Source organism: Hyaena hyaena, unplaced genomic scaffold (genome assembly GCF_003009895.1).
Source record: "Hyaena hyaena isolate Hyena2069 unplaced genomic scaffold, ASM300989v1 scaffold_434, whole genome shotgun sequence".
Taxonomy (NCBI): Eukaryota; Metazoa; Chordata; class Mammalia; order Carnivora; family Hyaenidae; genus Hyaena; species Hyaena hyaena.
The window spans coordinates 887065-910283 of NW_024081069.1; the positions used below are offsets into that span (position 1 = coordinate 887065).

The 23219-nt window shown below is 47.3% G+C and overlaps 1 protein-coding gene across 3 annotated transcripts in view; it reads right to left on the bottom strand.

Annotated features, from left to right (window-relative positions):
• Nucleotides 1-20763: 20763 nt before the first annotated feature.
• SLC12A8 (solute carrier family 12 member 8) overlaps nucleotides 20764-23219 on the bottom strand; it is a 139081-nt gene continuing 136625 nt past the window's right edge. For 2 of the 3 annotated variants that reach the window (XM_039253015.1, XM_039253014.1), the window contains one exon: nucleotides 20764-21230. In XM_039253015.1, coding sequence (XP_039108946.1) covers nucleotides 21068-21230 — 163 coding nt within the window. In that variant the 3' untranslated portion in view covers nucleotides 20764-21067. The remainder of the gene's footprint in view (nucleotides 21231-23219) is intronic. The other variant, XM_039253016.1, reaches the window with a different exon arrangement.

Here is a 23219-nt window from a genome sequence, read left to right on the forward strand (position 1 = left end):
CTCGGGGCCCCAGCCCAACTTCTCAGGATCCTGGTCTCATATTAACAGGCAGAGCTGCCCAGCTGCCCAGACATAGCCAGACCAGCTCCAATAAGCCAAGACACCATGCTCAGAGGTTCTCATCACCAGCACTCCCTCCCTTCCTCAGAGTACATTTCACACAGGACAGGTCGCCCTCCCAGGCAACCAGTGACATTTAAGGGTTTAATGGCCCTAACCGGCTTCTCCTGTGGCTTCAGAGATCCCACTACAGAGTCTGCAGTTCCTCACCAAAGCCCAACAAGCAAACGTGCGTGTGGGACATGTCGCTCCCTTTCAGGCACCACAGACCTCTCTCTCTCTCTCTCTCTCTCTCTCTAATATCCTCTTTGCCTCCTAAGAGAAATAACCAAGCACACGTCAGCTGGGAAGGGCTTAACCTGTAGAGGAGGAGGGGGAGATGCAGAAGAACCTGGAAAGATGGAACACGATGAAATGGACCCTGGCACTTTTTCACCTCCTTCTAGGACAGAATAAGAGAAAACAGCAAGAGAGACTTGGAGGCAGACAGAACCTTAGAAAGAGCAGTCAGCTTGGTCTTGGAATCCCGGTCTCTTGTCCTGACTTCACCACTGTTTAACTGTGTGATCTCAGCCTCCATCTCCTCATCTGTGAAACAAAGATTGTCTGAGATGACTGCTAAGGAGTGTCCCAGTGCTGGTGTTTTAGGGCCCAGCAGAGACTTCCGACACAGGAGCAAGGAGGTATGAAACAGGTGTTTAAGGATGTTTGTGGTGTTTCCTTCCCAGGGATATGAAAATCCAAATAAGATTTTTGGTCACCCTAAATGGCTTAGAAGAGCCCCATCTGGAGCCAGGGGACAAATCAGATGAAATCTCAGATGTATCCCAGCCCTAGGAATCTACTGAACTAAAGTGAAACAGTTGGAAAGCCATTTTGGACCAAGTTCCCAGACGGAGCGAGTTAGGAGTCAGGCATTCCCGACCTCTCCATGGGTGGGACTGGGGATACTCTGAAGTGGTTGACAGTGAACTCAGCAGTAAGCCAGGTACCTCCACCACCCAGTGCAGCATGTGGTCAGAGTTTCTGCAGGGGCTTTCCGTGTCTGCATGTTGATTAGGTTAGGTTGAGGCCAGACTTCAGTACTATAAGCCCCCTCAAGTGCTGCAGCTTCACATCATAGATGTTTTATTCTTTTGTTCTCTTAGGCACTGACGTTCAGTGCCTTGAGCAGTGGCTTGCTCTTTTCCACACAGCCTTCCGGGGACCCACACACTATGGCAGCTCTGCCATTTTCTAACGTATGGCTTCCAAAGTTGCCCTTGGAATTGACATTCCAATCAGCCAGAGGTGAAAAGAACATGGAGATGTGAGCATGGGAGGTTTTAAAGGGCCAGGCCTGGAAGTGGCACCCTTCACTTCCTCTTACACCCCACTGGGAAAAACATGGCCACATGGCTCACCAAACTGCAAAGGGGTCTGAGAAATACAATCTAGCCATATAGGCAAAGAAGGAGAGAAGGGATCTGGGTAGATAGCTAGCAGTCTCTGCCCTACCTCTCACCATCAGAAGGGCAGGGAAAGGAGAGGGAGGGTAAAGGATTTTCATTGCTCTGGTCTCAGTTTCCTCCTTCATAAAACAAGGGTGTTGAGTCAGATGATCTCTGAGGGCACATCTGCTTCAGCATTCTGTGGTTCCAAGAGCTGATGAAATGTCCTTCTGCACCAAAGTAAACAAGCCTACAAACTCCTGTTGCAGCTCATCCTTGGCCTGAGGAGTTCTCCTCTGCCAACTAGTGTGGCTGGTGCGACCCCGTAGAGAGGGCTTTGGGTTCCCTTCAAGTTCCGTTCCCAAACTGTCCTCACTCCTTGGCCAAGTCCGGTCATCTCCGTTGACCTCAGTCTCCCCACCTGTAGAGTGGGGAGAGAAATCATTACCCTTTGCTTCATCCTCGGGTTGGTCTGAGGATATGATGAGATCACCGTCCAGAAGGCACAGAGCTCTTCCAACTGAAGCACTCCACAAGATGCTCTAATTGTAACCAGAGCCTTCAATAACACTGCACTCTGATAAGGCTTGATGTGCACCCAGCTCCTTAGGACAGTGCCCTGTAGGATTCGTGGCAGTGTGGGGTGGCTTGCCCTGGATGGGATACAGCGGTGGCTGCATAGCAGTAACATCATAGGACTAGGATCCCTGAGGGCTGAGATCAGCCAGCCACTTGGATTGAGCTTCATCCGGGGGTGGTGAGCTGGGCCCAGACAGCACCGTCTCCTCTGGGCTGCTCCTCCGCTATGTACTCATCACCCCATTATACCCTGAGTCTGTTTAGTCATTCTCTCATCTGCTTGTCCCCTGCCCCATCCCCCAATTTATGAGCTGCTTTCTGAGAAGCTCCATGCCTCATTCATCTTCGTATCCCCAGACTCCAACACAGTACCTTCTGTCTTTTATTTAGTCATTCAACAAGTATTTACTAAGTGGCTACTCTGTGCCTAGCTTTGTGCCGGGTGCTGGGTGAGTCTCAGACTTCATAGACCTTAAAGATTTGGAGGAGACAGACAATAATCAAAAGAACATAAATGTAAATTTGTCACTGTGGAAGGTTCCCGGAAGGAGAACACTTGGGAGGGGCCTTCAGTTTTCCTGTAAACCTGAGACTGAGCCACCCTCTGAAATCTGTATATGCAATTAATAGGCTGTTAGTCAGGCAAAGGAGAGCAGGGATACTATGTGCAAAGGTTCTGAGGCAGGAAGAATTGGGATAAATGCAAACCACCAAAAGAAAACCAATGTGACTGGAGCACAGAGTGAGGAAGAGTGTGGAGGGAAGTGAGGCTGGAGATCTTGATAGCAACCAGATCAGGTAGACCCTCACAGCTCATTTTAAAGGTTTTTGCTTTACCTTAAAAACTTAGGGAAGTCATTTTAAGGCTTTAAGTTGGAGAGGTAGGGTGAGGTGGGAGTGGAAAAGAGAAAGGGGTGAGGAGTGACATGATTTGCAACAGAATAATAAATCATTATTCTGGCTATGATAAGGGGAATGAATGACTTAGAGAGACACAAGAGCTGATGTCTGAACTCTTGGAGTCCAAGCAAGAGATTATAATTCTTGGACAAGGATGATAGAAATAAGTTCATAGAAGAATATAGATTTGAGATTGTAGGAGGAAAATCCACAAGATACATTGATGGATGTGGAAGATGAGGGAGAAGAGGTCAAAGACTTCCTGAGTTTTCAGCCTTCACGATTGACTGGATGGTAGTACCATTCACAAGGAGAGAAAACAGCGGAGGACAAATAGATGTCTGAGGTTACGACCATTAGCTTTGTTTTGGACTTGGGTCTGGATGACTCTGATATATCTGAGTAGCAATGTCAAGTGTGCGTTTAGATGTGCAGATGTGGAGCTGAGAGGAGAGGTCCAAGCTTGAGGTCCAGATCTGCACACAAGAGAACGAGGTCACCTAGAAAAGAGAGCACTATAGTGCGTAGAGACAGCCTAAAAATGAGCCCTGGGGCCACAAGATGAAGTGTCTGGGGAGAGGAGACTGAGCCAGGAGGAGATGGGGAAGGAGCCACACAGATGTGGGAGGAGACCCAGGAGAAAGTCACAGCACTGGAGCAAAGGGAAGGAGATGTTGATTAACAGTATGTGACCCTGATGTAAGGTCAAGTAAGGTGAAGACCAAAATACCCATTGGCTTTAGCAACATGGAAGTCCCCTGTGACCATAATAAGGAAGGTATCAATGTAGCAATTGGAGCAGACTCAGCAACAGAGTAGGGAGGGGCGGGAAATGAGAAAAGGGCGGGAAATGATGTATCATGAGAGTCTGGCTTTGAAGGAGAAGAATGAAGGAGTAGGGAAGCTCTCCTTACTTTTAGGGGAAGAATTTGAACATGGAAAGGGTCTATGCGGGAGAGAGAAAAATCAAAGCTCTAAGGAAGAGGAAAGATGGTGGTCAGGATAAGGTTTCTGAGAAGCAGGAGGAGATGGAATGCCTGGCACAGCCAGAGGGACTGGCCTTGGAAGGAGAGAAAGAGGAGGGGGGCACAGCGAAGGGGTCTGGATTTCTGGCTGAGGATCTGCTAAGTGTGGAGGGGCTGAAGCAGGAGTGGGGAGCTGGGGCACTTGAAATTTTGAGGAACACAAATATATTCATCCACTTCCTGGGGCTGCTGTAACAAAGTACCACAAACATGGTGGCTTAAAACAACAGAGGTTTATTCTCTCATAGACCTGGAGGCTGGAGGTTCAAAATCAAGGAGTCAGCAGGGCCATGCTCCCCCTGAAAGCTCTAGGGGAGAATTCTTCCTTGCTTTGTCCTCATTTTTTTAAAAGTTTATCTATTTTAAGAGAGACAATGGGAAAGGGATGGAGAGAGGGAGGGAGAGAGAGAATCCCAAGCAGGCTGTGTGCTGACAGCACAGAGCCCGATGTGGGGCTCGATGTCACCAACTGTCAGATCACAACCTGAGCTGAAATCAAGAGTCAGATGTTTAACCGACTGAACCACCCAGGTGCCTCGCTTTGTCCTAATTTCTGGTGGTTGCAGGGATCCGTGGCGTTCCTGGCCCTGTACGCCCATCACTCTAGTCACGTGGCCTTCTCCCTTCGTGTCTGTGTCTTCACGTGGCCTTAGAAGGACAACAGTCATTGGATTTGGGGCCCAGCCTAATTCAGGATTGTCTTCTTTTAACTTGATTACCCCTGAAAAGACCTTTTCAAGTAAAGTCACAGGTACCAGGGGTTAGGACTTGAACATATCTTTTTGGGGACACCGTTCTACCCAGGACAATGAAGACGCTTAGAAATAGTTGTAGAGAGAGAAATGTGCTAGAATGCCCAGCACTGTCAAGGGCTCACAGATATTAGTGGAGAGGGTCCAGCAGTATTAGCTGTTCCCAACTTGCCCTCGGTGCTGACCAGTGTCCAGCATCCCTGGCCTGAGCCGGGGACCTCAGCCCTGTCCCACTTTGGGGCAGATTCCCTCTCACCAGGAACAAAGACTTCTGACCTCACTTGACATCCCCTCCCCTCCTGTCTCAGTCTCTGCATCCCACTCAGTATGAGAACCCCTGCAAACAGAAGCAGCAACCCTGGCAACCCATGGCTTACAACAGAGGACAGAGGATTCAAACCCCCCCCCCCCCCGGAACATTTACTACACCAGCACCATTTTGTTCAGAGCCCCAGAAACAGAAGAAGCCTTACTGTCCCCTTTCTGAAATGTCAAGAATGGTTTCATTTTGTCCAGGTCGCGCTGGGCTGCTTGCAGGACCCCAGGCCTACGGAGCCCTTGCTGCCTCTCCACCAGCCGGTGCGTTTGCCTTGAGGGCCAAGGTGAGATGTAAACACCACAATTTCGCAGCGAACCGCTGGGCCCTCCTCCAGGGAGGAAAGCTTGCTCACGGCTTGGCCAGGCTCCCAAGCATCATGTACAGCAACCCTGAGTTCCAACTTAGACAGCTTGGGTGGGTCCTCGAATGACCTTCCGTTTCTTGTCTGCCCATCTGAAAGGACCACTGCATTCCAAATAACATTCCTTCGATAAAATCGGTTACATACTGGAAACGTCAATGAGCCAGGAACATTCTCCGACGCAACAGGATTTTGATAAAGCGGTCTTATTTTGCAAAACCTTCCAGCATGAAATATCCTCCCCAGAGCAGGCAGGGAAATTCCTAGGATGCCAGGACACTGGGCAAGGTGGCCAGGGCCCCGGAGAAAGAGCAGAACACTCAGAGCTGAACGTCCCACTGCGGGCAGAGGGGCCGAGCTTTCAGGCATCATTTCATGCAGTCAATAAGTCGATACCTATTTGATGAGGGTGTCCCAAGTGCTGGGCCCTGATCCAGAGTCACTGGGGAGGCAGTGTCTTCATGTGATTGCAAAGCTCCCCTGCCTTTCAATGAGGCAATCCAGTTGGCGATCAGGTGCAAGGTTCACACCTTTACCTCTCGGCTGGATTCCCCTCTCATGCCCTTGCCGCTCCTCTTTGCCTCACGCTGTGAGTCTGGGGGTGCTAACCTCCCCTATGGCTCCTTGGGGCCCCGATTCCTTCGGCCTCTCTCTTTTGCTTCCTGTTCGAAGGTGTCTCCTCCATGGGGCTGTTTCTGCTTACTTCTGTCTCTACTTTTCCTCACGTCTCACTCTGCATCAGTGAGTGCCTCCCTGGTCATCCGTATCTCTACTCCATCGGGCTTTTTTTTCTCTCTCTCTTTGTATGGTTTTCTTCCAGTCACCTAATGCCCAATCTTTCTGTCCTTCTCTTTTCTGTTTCTTCTCTTTAACAAACTGTTACATAGGTATTGAAAAAAATATTTGTGGAATCAACTTTACATTCTCTAGGGGTTATTTTTTAAAGTCATAGAAGACTATGCGTACTTCTCTGTGTTGTCTGAATTTCTCACAAGGGCATAAGCAACTATTTGAAACTTGTTATTAAAATATGATCTACAGGGGCACCTGGGTGGCTTAGTCAGTTAAGCATCCGACTTCGGCTTAGGTCATGATCTCGCAGTTCATGAGTTCAAGCCCCGTGTTGGGCTCTGTGCTGACAGCCCACAGCCTGGAGCCTGCTTCGGATTCTGTGTCCCGCTCTCTCCTTGCCCCTCCCTGGCTCACACTTGTGTCTCTCAAAAGTAAATAAACATTAAAACATTTTTAATAACATATTATATACATAGAGGGATGCCTGTGGCTCAATCGGCTGAGCATCTGACTCTTGATTTTGGCTCAGGTCATGATCTCACAGTTTGTGAGTTCGAGCCCTGTTGTCGGGCTCTGCACTGACAGCACAGAGCCTGCATGGGATTCTCCCTCTCATTTTGCCCCTCCCCCCTCAAAATAAATAAATAAACTTAGAAAAAGATATACATAGAAAAAAGTACACCTGTGCTGTGTCATAAATACACCATGCAGAGCTCAATGAACTTCCCTCACAGGGCATCTGTGTGCTTAGTACTCAAAGGGAGAGACACCCATGTTCCCTTCCACTGTCCGCCCCCAAGGGTCACTGCCATCCCGACTCCTCTCATCATGGGCTAAACTAAATAGCAATTACATTATGGGTCTCTTGACTTATCTGTTTTTAAAATTTGGAAAAAAGGAACATTTGAACCTGTGTCTCTCATGAGACAAAAGATCTCTCTAATCTCTGACCCACTGTGGACAATAAAAGATAAGTAAATCTCTCCAAGATAATAAATAATAAATAAAAGATAACAAATGTCTCAAAATGTCTTGTTTCCAAAGGTCTTTGTTTCACACGAGCAAGTGAAAACATGGGGCCTGTGACATCTTTTGCTCCTTCCGAGTGGCCTAGGCAGTTGGGGGCTCCTCGTCATGAACAATTAAAACTCCAGTGACTGAGCTGCAGGGACTTGAGCCATAGGCCTGCAAGAGAAGGGATGGACCCGCAGAAGACACACAGAAGGCCAAGCCTGAACTCCTCTTCAGACACCAGCCTAGAGACCTGTCTACTACCCTGTACTGTCCCCACTTTACAAGTAGAGGATTGGAAAAGAGTGTGGGACAGGAGACAGGGCTGCATGTCTGCTGACTAGCAGAGCAAATCTAAGGCTCAGCGCTCTGTGCTCTCTGCCAGCAGGGGGTCATTTACAGGTGTAGGGAAGTGGGTGCTGTCCACACGCTGGTGTGGAGGCAGGCTAGGCACCCACCCAGTTCTTGATTCCTTCTCGTGGAACTTAAGACAATGTATAAGTTATCTGAAGCGAGAGTCACAGTGGGTATGTCTCTGATAGGTCTTTTAAAGCTGTTCTCTCCCCTCTCTTCCCTTACTGTTATTCAATTTCTCAGTCTCGTGCCAGTGCCTTAGAAATTCACAAGGACAAGGCATTCTGCACACAAGAGAACGAGGTCACCTCATGCCAGTTCTTCCTCCCCACCCAATCCAAACAATCCCTGTGCTCTCAGGGGCGCCTGGGTGGCTCAGTCGGTTAAGCCTCTGACTTCAGCTCAGGTCCTGAACTTGCAGCTCATGAATTCAAGCCCCACATCGGGCTCCATGCTGACAGCACCTGGAGCCTGGTTCAGATTCTGTGTTTCCCTCTTTCTCTGTTCCTCCTCTGCTCACACTCTGTCTCTCTCTCTCAAAAGTAAATAAAGATTTTTTTAAAATTAAAAACAAAAGCCAAGACCTGGTCTCTCAGGCTGACAGTCTGCAGGGAGCACTCCCCCTGCACTCGCAGCCCCATGCTCGGTGATCTGAGGAGGCAAACCTACAGAGTCCCTGTCTGAGTGGGGAGAGGCGGGTGGTCTGAACGAGAGAGAGCAATTTGGGAAGAGGCCACATGTGTGAGGGGTTCTGAGCAAGATCTCCTGTGGACACGGAGAAATGAATGAGAGTATGAAAACTAGGCATCAGACCGACCAGTGATTCTCAACCCTGGCTGGGTATGACAACTGCCAGGCAAGTTTTTACAAAATGCCAGTGCCTAGAACACACCCACGTAATACAAATCTGTGGCTGTGGGGCTGAGGCATCAGTAGGTCTTCAAGAGCTCCCAGGTGATTCTAATGTGCATCCAGATTGAAAAGCACTGCCTTAAACTTAGTGCAATGGGCAGGAGAGACTCAATGTAAGCTTACAGCAGTAGAGGGATGTGATCAAAGTGGTTGCTCAAGAAGCATTTATTGAGCGCCTACTGGGTACCAGCAGGCACTGTGCTAGGCTCTGGGCACACAGAGACAAGGAAGATATATATATATATATATAGAGACTATATATATATATAGTCTCTGCTCTCGACTAGCCAGCAGATTAGGAGAAAGTACATATCTACAAATAAGTAGCAGTTATTTTACAAACGTATGAAGCAAGTCCTCTGAGAACATTGAGGATTTTCTGGAGAAAGCTTTCTTAGAGAGGTAACATCAGAATTCTTACCTGAAGTAGCTTGTCGAGCAAAGAAAACAAAAGAGAACATTCCAAGTGGAAGAGAGAGTATATGACATGGGTGCTGAGGGCTACAGAGACCCTGTGTTCAATATAACGCAGGGGATGTGGGACAGGACTCTGGAAAGAATGGTGAAAGCACACACCAGAGCCCTGATTCTCCTTGAGCTCTCGGTATCTGAAAAATGAGCTCGGGAAGGAGGAGGTAGGGACACCCGTGAGGAGCCTCAGTAGTGATTCAGGCAGAAAGTGATGGAGGCCTGGACCAAAGAATTGATGACAGGAATGAAGAAAAGAGCAGTCCAAGAGACATTAACAAAAAGGGCAGCAGAATTTGGTAACAGAACAGATATAAGGAGAAAGAGAGAGACAAAGACAAACTAATTTCAGACAGCAGGATAACATGATACCTTGGCCTTTGCAAAAATGGGACACCAGGTAGATTATATGAATTTCATGGAACTCCAAGCCATCCACATGGAGATGTGTTCAAAAGACTAACTGAAGGGCAGAAGCTGGTAGCTGGATTGTAGAAAGTAAGGAGGGAAAGTACGGAGAGAAGGTGAGATATCCGGGTGTAAACCATATATACGAGTTATTTGGGCACAAAAGAAAGAAAAATGGGATGGCATGTGGCAGTTCAGGCAAGGGTGTGTATTTCCCAGGACTGACCTGTGGGCAGTAGAAACAGGAAGAATTAGGAGAAAACAGGGGTTGCTGAGGTGCTAAGTCCACCAGGCACAAAAGCATGGCACACAGCAGAGGAGGGGAGTTTACCTTTAGGAAGGATGGGCATTTCTTCATGGAGATATGGATGTCTGAGAAAACTCATTCCCAAGGGCCTGGATACACTGCAATACTCTCTAAAGCAGAAGCCAGGAAAGTTTCTCCATAAAGGGCTAGACAGTCAGTATTTTCGGCTTTGTGGACCATATGGTCTCTGTCACACGGACAGATGCTATGGTAGTACATAAGCAGTCATAGACAATATGAGGCTGAATGGATACTGCTGCAATAAAACTGTATTCTGAGAGGTGCCTGGGTGGCTCAGTCGGTTAAGCACCCCACTCTTGATTTCAGCTCAGGTCATGATCTCAAGTTTCCTTGGGATTCTCTCTCTGCCCCTTCTGTGCACACGCTCACACACACTCTCTCAAAATAAATAAATGAACATGAAAAAAAAATTAAAAACATGCAGTGGTTAAAATGGTTTATTTTATGTACATTTCACCTCAAATAAAATAACAAGCCCTGGCCTCAGTTTGACCCAGGGGGCTATCGTTGGAACTGTCCTCCACGGGGACTGTGGGCAGTGACTGATGAATGATCTGAGTTCAAATCCAGATCTACTGTTTACTAGCTTTGGGATCTTAAGTAAATTACTTCACTTTCCCGAGCCTTAGTCTCCTCATCTGTAGAATAGGGGAATAGCAGTACCTACCTCACTGAGTCGTTCTGAGGACCAAATGAGACGATGCATATGGGTGTCTAGTGTAACGCCTGGCTCAGTACAGATCTTCTTATTTAATTTTTAAGGATTGACCATGAATTGCAGGACACCAGCTGCAGTTGAGTACCATGACCATGGAGCCCTGGCAACCTGAGAGGTGGGACTGGAAAGAAGGGAGGATTTGGGGGCTGGGGCAGAAAGCAAGAGGGGGCTGTACCAGCTAATGGCAGAGAGAACAAAACATATATATCCAGGTCTGCAGATAAATAGACCCACAGCTGCAAACACACACACACACACACACACACACACACACACACACACACACCTGTGTACTCACATGCACACCAAAGTAATACGACCCAACTCCACTGTTCTTTGTGGAATGAGGCTGTGAGGTGCTTTGTGTCTGGCTAATTAGGGTGGCCCATGGGGAAATGCCCCCCTGCAGTGCAGTTTTTTGGGTCCCGGCAAGGACCAGCATACCTTGCCAGCACACATCACATAAAGCTCTGGTCCGGGAGTGTGCACGCCTATCACAGAGCCTGGAGATAATAAAGACAACTAATCTCAGATTCAGGTCAGCCCAAAGCCTTTCCACCTGTGCTTCTCAAACTTTAGAGAATCACCTGGGGAAGAGGTTGCTTAAAAACACATGTGCCTGGGGCACCTGGGTGGCTCAGTCTGTTAAACGTCCGACTTTGGCTCAGGTAATGATCCCATAGTTCATGGGTTTGAGCCCCACATTGGGCTCTGTGCTGACAGCTAGCTCAGAGTCTGGAGTCAGTTTCAGATTCTGTGTCTCCCTCTCTCTGACCCTCCCCTGCTCATGCTGTCTCTCTCTCTCTCAGAAATAAATTAAAAAAAAATTTTTTTTTAATTTTTTAAAAATGTGTGTTCCTAGGCTGATTCAGTAGGTCTGGCAAAGGGCTAGGAATCTCTGTTTAGCAAAAAATCCCAGGTGATTTCTGATCTTAGTGATCTGAGAACCACACTCTCAGAAATGAGGCTTTACCCCCTCACCTCTGAATGCAGCCATATGATGGAACGATGGGATCCCCAAATTCATTCCCAGAATTGCAGTCAGAGAGCATGGGCCACCCCTATCTCTTGCACTTCTTCCTACTGCTTGTGGGGGAAAGATAAGCTCAAGCAGGTTGTCTTGGGGTAACATGACTAATTCTAGAAAAGACAAGAAGATTTTCCAGGGCACTGGGTTTCCCCAGAAAAGTAATACTTCAGTCCTGAGAAGAGCTGATCTAATCTCTTTGGTCTCTTGGAAAATCCTGCAGACAATTACTCTTCTCAGAGCACTTTGGTTGAAATATCCAAGTGTGTGCAATATGTTCCAAGTCCAATTTCTCTCTTCCTGGCCCTCCAAGAAGTCTGTGCCCAATTCCTGCTTCTTCATCCTGGGACACTCTGCTTCCAGCACCTACAGACTGAGCTACCGAAGCAACTGCTGTCATCTGGTTTCACAGTTTCTTTCTCTTTTTTTAAAGAGTTTTGCACTCATAGACTTCAATAAATACTTACTAAGTGAGTGACTGAATGAATCCATGATAGGTTGGATGGGTTAGCAGAACACATAAAAAAGATTTAAAACCACGAATTGGGATGATTTATAACTGAAAGTCTTTCAATCTGGTTAGGCAAAAAAGACCAACAGAGTTCATGAATAAAAGACAGCGCCTGAACCATAGCCTGTCACTCACCGCACACACATACACACGTATGCATACAGGCAGACCCCACACAATCTACCTAAATAAATGCCATTCTTTCAGGGCACCTAGGTGGCTCAATTGGTTAAGCATCTGACTCTTGATTTGGGCTCAGGTCATGATCTCACTGTATCATGAGTTGCAGCCCCACGTTGGGATCCACGCTGATGGTACAAAGCCTGCTTGGGGTTCTCTCTCTCGACCTCTCCATTGGCCCCTCCCCCCATTCTCAAAAATAAATAAACTTAAAAAAAAAGAAAAATAAATGTATTCTTTCAAGTCAGCCTTTGAGAGGTCTTGTCAGTCCTCAAAATGTGTTGTGTTGGGATCTCAACTTTGGAAATTGCCTCAAGAGTCAGTTGACTCTGTGCTCACACTTCATTTTTGACCCAAAGAAGGAAATTTAGCTTAATTGGTCCCCTTATTCCCAGACTGGGTTCCTAGTGATTTGGGGTGCTTCCAGAAATCAAATGAACCCTCAAGGAATACAAACTTGCCATTCATTGGAATATTCACAGGCTCTGAAGAGAATACTGAACATGGAAATCTGCACAATTTAAGGAACGGCAGGACCATTGGATCAAGTGTAGTGAACCTACATGGAACAGATTAGGAGATTCACTCATTTGCCATCAATAAGGAACTCACTCCAGTTGTTCACATCCTGAGCACAGTGGCAGAGGGTGGCAGAGAGTGACCAGAGGCCCACCAAACCTGGTTCCTCTCCTTCCTAAACACACAGCTGCCCTGTATTTCCCAGCCAGGCTTTCATGTAGACAGTCTATATGTCTAGTTCTGGACAATGGCGCATAGGAGGAAGTGATATGAGCCCTTTTAGCCCTGGGCCCTAAAACCTCTATGGCATCCTCCACAATTCCCTTTCTTCCACCTATCAGCTGGATGTTGAGAATTCAGGGGAAGACCCTGCCTGCATAGACAATGTTCAACTACTAAACAGAAGGAACCTAGATCTCTGAATGACAGTGAAGAGAACTCTCACCCCCTTCTCACTTCTATCAGACTGGAACATGAGCCAGGAATAAATGTATAAAGTATCAAGTCAGTGAGATTTGGGGGCTATTTGTTGCAGCAGCAAGTCTACCCTGACTGCTACAGACACACATAGTTACAAAGAATAGCCCATCTGATAAGCAGCTCAGTTATAAACTGACACTGCCATTAGGAGTATCTGCCCTTGTAACTTTCAGTTTGGGGTCCATATCTGAAAGCAGGGCTGTTTTCTCCATCTTCGACCTATTATCACATATGCTGCATGTCACATTCCAAAGATCAGTGTTCATCGAGCCCTCTTGCTGGCTGCTGGGGGATGGCTACTAATCCCTTGAAATGCCCCTCACCCTCAAGGCTTCCCAAAGTGAATCTGATGTAGACCACATGGCCACTATTTTAAGCCAGGTTTCACATGCAGTGAGTCCAGCTTCTTTTATATAGTGCCTTCTCTAACAGTCAGGAAAGCGCATGTACACAGACACAGACACACACACAGACAGACACACACACACATACACACGTGTTTTTAAACAAACAATAAAATAGGGGGAAATCCCAGGCTCTCCATTAGAGACTCTCATGTATAGAACTGCTTCTGCCTCATTTGGAAGGAGGCTGTGGCCACCCTCGCCTCAGTATATGGTGGTAAGGAGTCAACTGCCATCCATCCTCCACTCACTCCCAGCCCATCAGACTAGGGATCGGAGAAAGGGTGCCAGCCTCAATGCTGCAAGATGGGCTGCCTGCCCAGGAGCACAGCCAAGTGGGGACCCCCTGATGCTGGTGGGCCTTTCTTGCCATCTGCTTTGCCTTTTACTTGAATGTGACCCTCTCCCCAAGCAGAGTACCTTGTCAAGAGTCAGGGGCTTATGTCTCTACTCACTGCCTCAAGCTGACAAACTGGCATCTATTTCTGCTTACCAGGCCCCTCAAAGGAGCCCAGGCACATCTCCCAGATGCAGGGATGCTGAGCAATGTGTGATGAGTACAGACTTCTGCATTCCCCTGTCTGCGGAGAACTGCAAACATCACGCAATTACTGCCCTCCCTCCCCCGCACAACCCATGTAACCACCATGTCTGATCTTCTCTTCTTGGGCTCTATGTGGACACTGAGGGGATAAGACATAGCAAGAAAGTGGGTTATTTGCTCTAGAGTAAGCCTTGGTTCAAATAGACTGGAGACTGAGTAGGTTTTTTGATATTTAAGAAAAATTCCCAAGCCTCTGGGAAGTGAAGGGAGAAGCTTGTGAGAAGTGGTATAGGAATGTGGCCAAAGGATCTGATAAGCGGAGGGGGTGATGGGGAAGCGCAGATTGAAATGGCAGGAGGCAGCTCTGCCGGCTAGCCCGGCTCTTGCGCATGCGCAGATTTCCCACTGCCGCCTCGCGAGAGTCCCGCTACGTCTGAGGCTGAAGCAGGAGGACCGCACTCTGCTCTGAAATTTCAGGCTAGCCGATGCCAAGAGTCCGTGCAATGATTCGTGGATATTCTTCTTTCTTTCTGTGTTCCCCAAAGTTAAGTGACATGGAATCAGCAGCAGTGGTATGACACCTCCTCCACCTTTATTTCCTCCAAAAACTGTGCATTTCCTCTTATTTAGTACTCACAATGCCACTTGGAGGCAGACAGGACTTATAATTCCCGTTCCACAGAAAAGGACATCAAGGACCAAAGAGGTTAAAAAGCCTTCCTAAGGTCACAGAGCTGGTAAGGTAGAACCAGGATTCAAATGGAGATTTGCTTCCCCCAATCCCATGAATTTGCAACCACACCAAACCCCCTTCAAGGGAATCCACTTAAAAGTCAAAGGTAGGGGGGCGCCTGGGTGGCTTAGTCGGTTAAGCGTCCGACTTTCGCTTAGGTCATGATCTCGCGGTTCGTGGGTTCGAGCCCCGCGTCGGGCTCTGTGCTGACTGCCAGCTCAGAGCCTGGAGCCTGTTTCAGTCTGTGACTCCCTCTCTCTCTGACCCTCCCCTTCTCACGCTGTCTCTCTCTCTCTCTCCTAGAAATAAATAAACCATGTAAAAAAAAAAAAAAGTCAAAGGTAGGAAGAAGAGTCATTAGGCTGAAGGGAAGACCTTGCATTCTCTTGCTTTGGTCCTTCTATCCCATTTGTCTTTGAACCACATTCTACTCTTTCACAAGCCTTTCCATCTCCTCTGCCCAACCTGGCTCAAAACTCACTTACCCTCAAGTCTCCTGGATGTCTTCCTCCCACCATGTCTCCTTAGCATGTGTGAATTCAACTTGCAGCGTGTCATTTGACTGTATACTGCACTGCTGTGTAGCTGTGTATCTCCACTGTTTCCCTCATCGTCAGCCCCAAAGGCCCTGAATCTATGGAATATTTCTCACACGGCCAAAGGAACTTTGCAGATAGAGTTCAGCTAAGGACCCTGAGATGGGGAGAATAGGCCAGGTTATCCAGTGAGTCCATTGTCATCGCACAGGTCCTTAATAACGTCAGAAGAAGGGATGGGAAGTTGATCTGCCTGATCTGGCTGGTTGGGTGGGTGTCCCCTTCCTCCGTCACCGCTCCATGTGTGTCCCTCCAGAAGCTGTGTGCTTGGTGGAAGAGGGCGACCTTCCCTGATACAGGTGGACCATTCTCTGGTCGAGTGTATAGGGGTAGCCGCTCTTTCCTGCTAGGATTTCCAAACAAGCTGTTAAGAGCAGGAGACGGAGACAGTGGAGCTGGAGAAGATGTGATAACAGAAGCAGAGTACAAATGATGGCTGGCTGCTGGCTTGGAGATGGACGGGCCCACCGCCGAGGCCCGCAAGCAGCCTCTAGAAGCTGGAAAAGGCAAGGAAATCTCCTGTAGACCTTCTGGAAGGAACATGGCCCTGCCGATGCCTTGCTTTTAGCCCTGTGAGACGCATGCCTAGAACTGTACGTAAGATAATACATTCGTGTGGCTCTAAGCCACTAACTCTGTGGTAATTGTTACAGCAGAGACTGGAAGGTAACACAGCAGGACGGAGTGCTCTACCTGTTGTGTTCCTGCCCTGTACCTGCACCCCCTCCGGCCCTGACAGCCCATACGCACCAGCTACTGGTGCGCCTGGGACTCAGCACACAGCCGGGGCCCTGGGAACCTCGGGTGATCCGTGCCTGCCCCTGCATGGTTTGGGGATGGTTCTGCGGCCCCTTCCTCCACTTGCTCTGACCTTAGGAGTGAAAGCCCCCCACCTCCCCCCCCCTCCGACTCCAGTACAGAAGGGCACAAACACAAACATGTGTCTAGGTAAGAGTGAAGCTGAAGCTGGATTGTTCCTGGATCGTGCTTACTTAATTCTTATAAGAATCTTCTGATAAAGTCCCGGGGCACCTGGGTGGCTTAGTTGGTTAAGCGGCCGACTTTCGCTTAGGTCATGATCTCGCGGTTCGTGGGTTCGGGCCCCGCGTCGGGCTCTGTGCTGACTGCCAGCTCAGAGCCTGGAGCCTGTTTCGGTCTGTGACTCCCTCTCTCTCTGACCCTCCCCTGTTCACGCTGTCTCTCTCTCTCTCTCCTAGAAATAAATAAAACATTAAAAAAAATTAAAAAAAAAAAAGAAAAAGAATCTTCTGATAAAGTCCCATAAAACGTTGAAGATGGATTTTTGTTATCATTTCTCAGCCTTCCATTCTCCTAGCACACAGAGTGGGCTATAAGCCCCTTCAAGACCTGGCCTCTTGCCTCACCCTTCCTCACTCCTTTGCCTCTGAGAACCTTGAATTACCACAAACACCTTTCATCATGCTGTCCCCTCTGTTGGGAATGTCCCGCCTCTCCTCTCTTCGGCAAGTGCTTGGATGCAGGTCAGATATCTCCTCCTCCAGGGAGCCCTCCCTGACTGCTATCAAGGGCAGCTTAGGGCTTCTCTGCCTATTCACAGTCCCTGTGTCTGCCCCTGTCACTGCTCTTACTGCTTCAGAGGTCCCTTCAGCTCTCCTCCCTTTCCTCCTCTGCCCATGGAGAGGCTAGAGCTGCCACACAAGCTCCCTCTGCCACAGCACTGCAGAAGCAAGGAACATTTCTGTCCCCTCCCCCCCCATACCTGGCTTCCTATATTTGCTCCTTCCCATGGGAGTGGGAGGCCAATCTGATTGGTCAAAGCCGGGGCCACGTTTCATTGGCAAACAGGGTCCAGAATTGAAAGGCAATGTGTGGTCACCTTATGATCTCTGCTCATCTGTTACTGGGTGATGAGGTCAACCGGTCATTCTCTCTCTTAGTTCCAGCTCCTCATCCCAGGGTCTTTGGGAGAAGTGAATTCTTAGATTCAAAAGGAACAAAGTTAGACACTACAGGCTTCGCTTCGACATTCTGACCTCAGCCGCATTCTCCACTACAGCTCTTACACCTTTGTCCAGGTATTCATACATAAACTGGAACATTGTTTCCCATCCTTAAATGTACTCCCTCGTTCAGAAACCTGGAGGGGAGGAAGGAAGATGGAATCCTGAACCTCAAACTTCTGCATTACTTTATAACTGTTTATACAGGATATACTCTACTGTGTAGGTCAGAGGACTTCTTAGCATGACTCTCAGAGACATCTGAGAAATGACCACTGTTCTGGTTCCCAGCCCTGAACTCAAGAATGCTCTAGAATGGGGCTGTACCCACCTGGAAGTCGGAGGGTGGTGGCTGATTCATCTCTGCCTAAATGGTCATATTTTTATGTTATAAAGCTCTGAGATTGGTGAGGTATACCTGGCTCAGGTGAGGTGGTCTTGGGCATGTATACAGTGGCTCCAGCCATGGATGGATAGGTGGATGGGAAGGTCGATGGATGGGTGGGGGGTGGGTAGATAAATGGTTAGATCAATACATGAGTGGGTAGGTAGACAGATAGATGAGGGAAGGATGGATCATTCGATAGATTAATCAATAGACAGCATGGCCTGAAAGGAGACGTTCATTGTCCTAGAAGGTCTGATATGACTCTCACTCATTCACATTCTCATCCACAACTGTATACCCCTTGGCAAAATCTTTAGGCCAGAATCTTCCCTTCCGCCTATTTTAGAAAATGTTCCTAGTCTCACTGCCACATACCCTGACTAGGCTGACATTTTTGAGCAGCCTTTGGATAAGCAAACTGTCTGAATGATCCAGTGACATCCGTGTCTCATTTTTCTGACACCTGTACTTACTACTGGCAACATCCCTTATGTGCCACCTCAGATCCTCTCTGACCCACCTGTCTCAGGGGCCAAGGCCACTTGTTCCATTTCAGCCACCACTCTAGTGACCAGTTCTACTGGGCTCCAGCCACTTTCATGCAGAAAAAGGTTGCTGCTTCCTTGCAGAACTTACTAGGTGCTCACATAGTGCAAATCACAAATGTGGTCAGGACTGAAGCTGGGAGGTGGTTCGTGTCTCATGGCCAAACTTTGACTGTGGGAAACAAAAACCAGTGGCTGAACTCTCAGCCTTTTCTCCCTCTGCAAGAAGGTCTTGAGATGCAGGTGTCCCTGCAGTCTCTCAGAAGGGTCCTTCAGGATGGAGCGTTCAGCCGCCCCTAATGCTAAAGGGTTGCTCACTCAATGCGGAGCCCCCTTCCCTGCTTCAGTCCTACTTCCTCTCGCTCCTGCTTCCCTGGGCGCACCAGGGAATTTCTGCTTCCTGCGGATCCCAGGCTATGATCTGATTATTGCTGTACTGGTTACCTATTACTATTTACACAATATGGTTTGGATGAAATACAAGATTTTTGGACTTAATTAGATGGTTCAGTGTGTTTAGCATCTGCCTCCCATACAAGACTATGAGGTCTTCATTTAGGTATCCCCAACATTGAGGGGAACGCCGGAGTGCTTTACCCTGTCCTTCTCTTACTCTTTTCCATAATGTGAATCAGATTGGTAGAGTTCTTTCCCTGGACACTTGAATCTTCTGATGTGTATGGTTTTCAAGCTCAGTATCACCTTTTTCAGAGGCATTACTTTTTTAGCTTGTTATGCAGAATTCAAAAGAGTAAAATGCACAATCATTAAAGGGGGTACCCCCAAAGATAGCCACATCCCAATCCGTAAGGATCCCTGGATTGTGTGGACTCTAAATGCAATCACACATATCCTTATGAGTGAGGCAGAGGCTGACTTCACACACACAGAGGAGATGCGGTGTGACCATGGAGCAGAGGTTTGAAGATGTTGGCTGTGAAGACAGGAGTAATGTGGCCACTGGGCAAAGACAGCCTGCAGTCACCAGCATCAGGAAAAGGCAAGGATGTCATCCTCCCTAGTAATCAGAGCCCCTGGAGGGAGCATAGCCCTGCTAACACTTTGATTTCAGTGACTGACTTCAGATGTCTGGCTTCCAGAACTGTGAGAGAGGACATCTCAGAAATCTCTTCTTGAAAAAGGCCCTCGGAGGTCACCAACTCAGGCCTTCATGAATACAGTCAGTCCATTGCTTTATGGTGTTGCTATTTCCCACATGCCTATTGGGTTCATTTTCTCTAAGTTGTTTCAGAAGTCAGGTATTTAACCCAAACAGTGCCCGAACAGTAATCATAAACGTGACCTCAATTTCTAGGAGAAAATGAGATCCAACTGGCCCCTCATCATGACCTTCCCATCCCCGCTTGCCTTATCCCATTCCATCCAGCAGCCCAGCGCTCCTCAACATAGGACCCAAAGATGGCTCATGTGGAATCACTGGGACACTTATAAAAATGAATGTAAAGACCAGGACTCTGCCCCAAACCTACTGAATAAAAAAATCTACGGATGAGGTGCAAAAATCTGCACATTTAACAGGCCTCCCAGGTGAGTCCCGGCACACGGGCTTGAGAACATCTACTACAGAAGAAAGGGGTCAGAATAGACCCAATGGCACTTCCCTCTGGCTCAGCAGTGAAACCACCAACTCTGGGCCAGGTGCTGAATTTTCCGGGGGGAAGCTGCTGCCCTGGCCCCCAGGACTGCGTGCTTGTGATGAATGCCACGTTGAGCTCACAGAGGAACCAAAATAGTCCTGTCCCCTCATGCGTTCATCCTGCAAAATGGCTACAAAGGTGTCCACAGAGCTGGGAACGATAAAGCCTTTTGAGAACATGAGTCACCATTGGGTACTTCGCGGCACTTTAACTTCTTAATTAAAAAGACCTTCCCTAAACAATAATGGCTTACAAATGCATGTGCCCTTTGATCTTGCTATTCCACTTCTGGGAATGTTTCTTACGCATCTACTTTATGCTTGTACATATGTACAAGATTATTCACTGCAGAACTGATTATACCAGGGTAAGATTGGAAACAATCCAAATGTCTTCATTGTGGAACCGATGAAATAAATTATACCACTTTCATACAATGAAAAATGATGAGGAAACTGTTTATGCATTGATATGGAAAGTCTCCAAGGGGAAAAGTAAGGTACAGAACACATCTACAACATTTTACCTTTTGTGTATGAAAAAGGGAGTACTAGGAATCCACATGCCTTTTTACTTGTGTATTCATAAAGAAATGCTGGAAGTGTATATAAGAACAGTGACTACATCTCGGAGAGAGGGTGAACATAGGAAGAACAAGGATGGGAGGGAGAGTTTTCATTCTATATGATTATCCTTTGGGATTTAGAACCATGTGAGTGTATTAGTTTTACAAAAAATAAATAATACAATAGAATTTAAAATAACCATTTATTGTGGCCTTCAGAACAAGCAGCCCGGTGTGATTCTCCACACTTGCAAGTCTTGATGTTCACATGGAGCTCTTCGAACTGGGTGCACGTTGTGGAGGCCACAGCCACTGCGGTGGTTACCCTGGTGAGGTGTGCACCCCAGACCAGAATGCAGGAGCCCGTGGTCCAAAACAGCAGTGGTCGGACAGGTCTTTGAGTTTCTTACTGAGGAGAACCAGCATCGTGAAGGTTCTGAGATTCGGATCCATCGGCGCACTGGACAGCTCCAAGAAAGGAGGGCCCTTGGGCTGCCTACTGCTAAGCACTCAGTGCTCTAGTACTGAGACATCAGCTGCTCCCGACTCACAAGGGAAGAGTGGTGGTAGCGGTCCCGAGTGGCGAAGTCTGCGTTCTCCTGGGTAAGCTGGGTCATCTCCGTGTCAACCCTAGTCAGGGACGGTGCCAAAATTATCTGCTCTTGGGGAGATCTCAGGCTCCTTCAGTGAGAGAAACACAGAGGGCGGTCAGAAAGAAAGATGAAGTGCTGTAACAGCAGAGTTGAGTTTCCTCTGGGATAGAGTAAACAATTTGCAAAAATGTCATTGTGCTTATTATTTTGTACTTATTATTTAACATGGATTTAAAATAAAACAACTGTGGATCACTATGTATGTAATAGTTTATGAATCTGAGCTGTAAAAAATAAATATAAAAAATATGGGGAGAGAGTGAGATGGATCTCTCTTTAGTAGAAACATGTAAAACTGCATCCACCCAAAAGGAGACAACCCACAAAGCTAACCATCCAAATAGTGTCACATTGGGGCTCTACAGCTTTGCTTTGCTTTTCTGTCAAAAGAAATAATGGAATGGAGAGGCTGGAAAACTGAGAAGAGTAGAAAGAGTAACTCCCTCTTTGGTTCTTTGGAAAGGAAGTTGAATGAGGAATGGTTTCCAGGGCTAAGGTTTACTTGGGAAGCGGCTACGAGGGCAACTGCAAAGGCAGTTGGCCTGAAGACAAAAAGCAAGTCCTGATATGGATTCCATTGTCACTGAAGTGTCTATGTACAGTTGGAGTTAGAAAAATCCAGTAAAGGAAAATGTCTGGGATAAAAGAGGAAAGTGCTAGAGGCAGAATGCAGTAAGGAAAGATCAGAACGGCAGTCAGGGTACCTATTGAAGATGAATAGTCACAGCTCTGCCTCTAATTAGCCTCATGGTCCCAGGCAAACCTCTTCACCTCCAGTGCCCCTATTTTCTCATCTTTCAGATCCCTATCAATCCCCTCAGTCTGTGTCAGGTCCTTAAGTCATACCTTATGCATTGACTTCCTCGTTAAAATTTTACTAAAAAAAGAAGCATCCACTCTCTGAGTAGCAATGCACGATTTGTTTAAAGAATATATTTGACAATTATTTTTAAAAGGTTCTAAAGCTTGTGGAATGTCAGCAGAAAGCTCCAGCTGCCTCTGGCAAGATGTGCTGTTACAGAAGTTCAGATCACAGGACTAAAGCTTGCAGCTGCTCACTGAGAACATACGAAAATCAGATAGATGGGAGGTTTTCTGAGAAATGAGTTAACTTCTCTAAAGGTTGGATCTCCAGGAAGCGAGGTTAGGAGGTGACAAAAATGCCATGCCAGTCAACATACAAGTGTTTTTGCCAATGTTTTTTTTTTTTTGGTTAATGTTTTCTTTCTTTCTTTTTTTTTTTTTTGGCTGAAACCATTGCATTCTTCTGAGTTCAGGGAAATAATATGCTTCACTTTTACAGCAGAATGGCCTGAGAATTCTCACCTGGGTAGTTGCTAGGACTTCTGAAAGAACATTCTCTCAAGGCAAGGTCAAGGCTAATTTCACATAATTCTGAGAATTATATGGGTAACAGAGGAAATAACATAGCCAAAGTCCTTTGCCCAAACACATTCTACAATCTTATTCTTTGGTTTTGAAGCGCATCTAGGACTGCAGTTGTGGTGGGTGGGTGGAACAAATCCTTCAAAACTACAAAACAGAAAACACAGCTAGCAATTTCTACTTTTAAGTGAATCACAATGTCTTGGTCCTTTCATCCTCCCGAATAACCACCACAGGACCTCACCCTGTAGCCATGTGAGGCCAGCAAGTGTGATGTTGACACTTAGCTGAGGCCTCCACCGCCCACTTTACAAGCCCACAGAGTTTTCAACAGTGTGCACTGGGTTCTATTTCAACAAAAGCACTATCCTTTTCTAAGAATAATCTCCTCCTAGAACACTGTGTTTCTAAATAGTACTACAGTGACCTCAGAGGTGAAATTCCTGGAGTTCAGAGTGCAGCTTAAGGAGTAGTGACCTCTCACGGCCATTTATAGGCTTTAAACCCAGACATGCCTAAAAATATTCCTGTGAATCAGATAAGGCCAAATATTCTCAACCACACATCACTTGCTGCTAGCTCCAGATTCTGTAGGCAACTTCTATACAGAATCTATGTCCACTCAAACTCT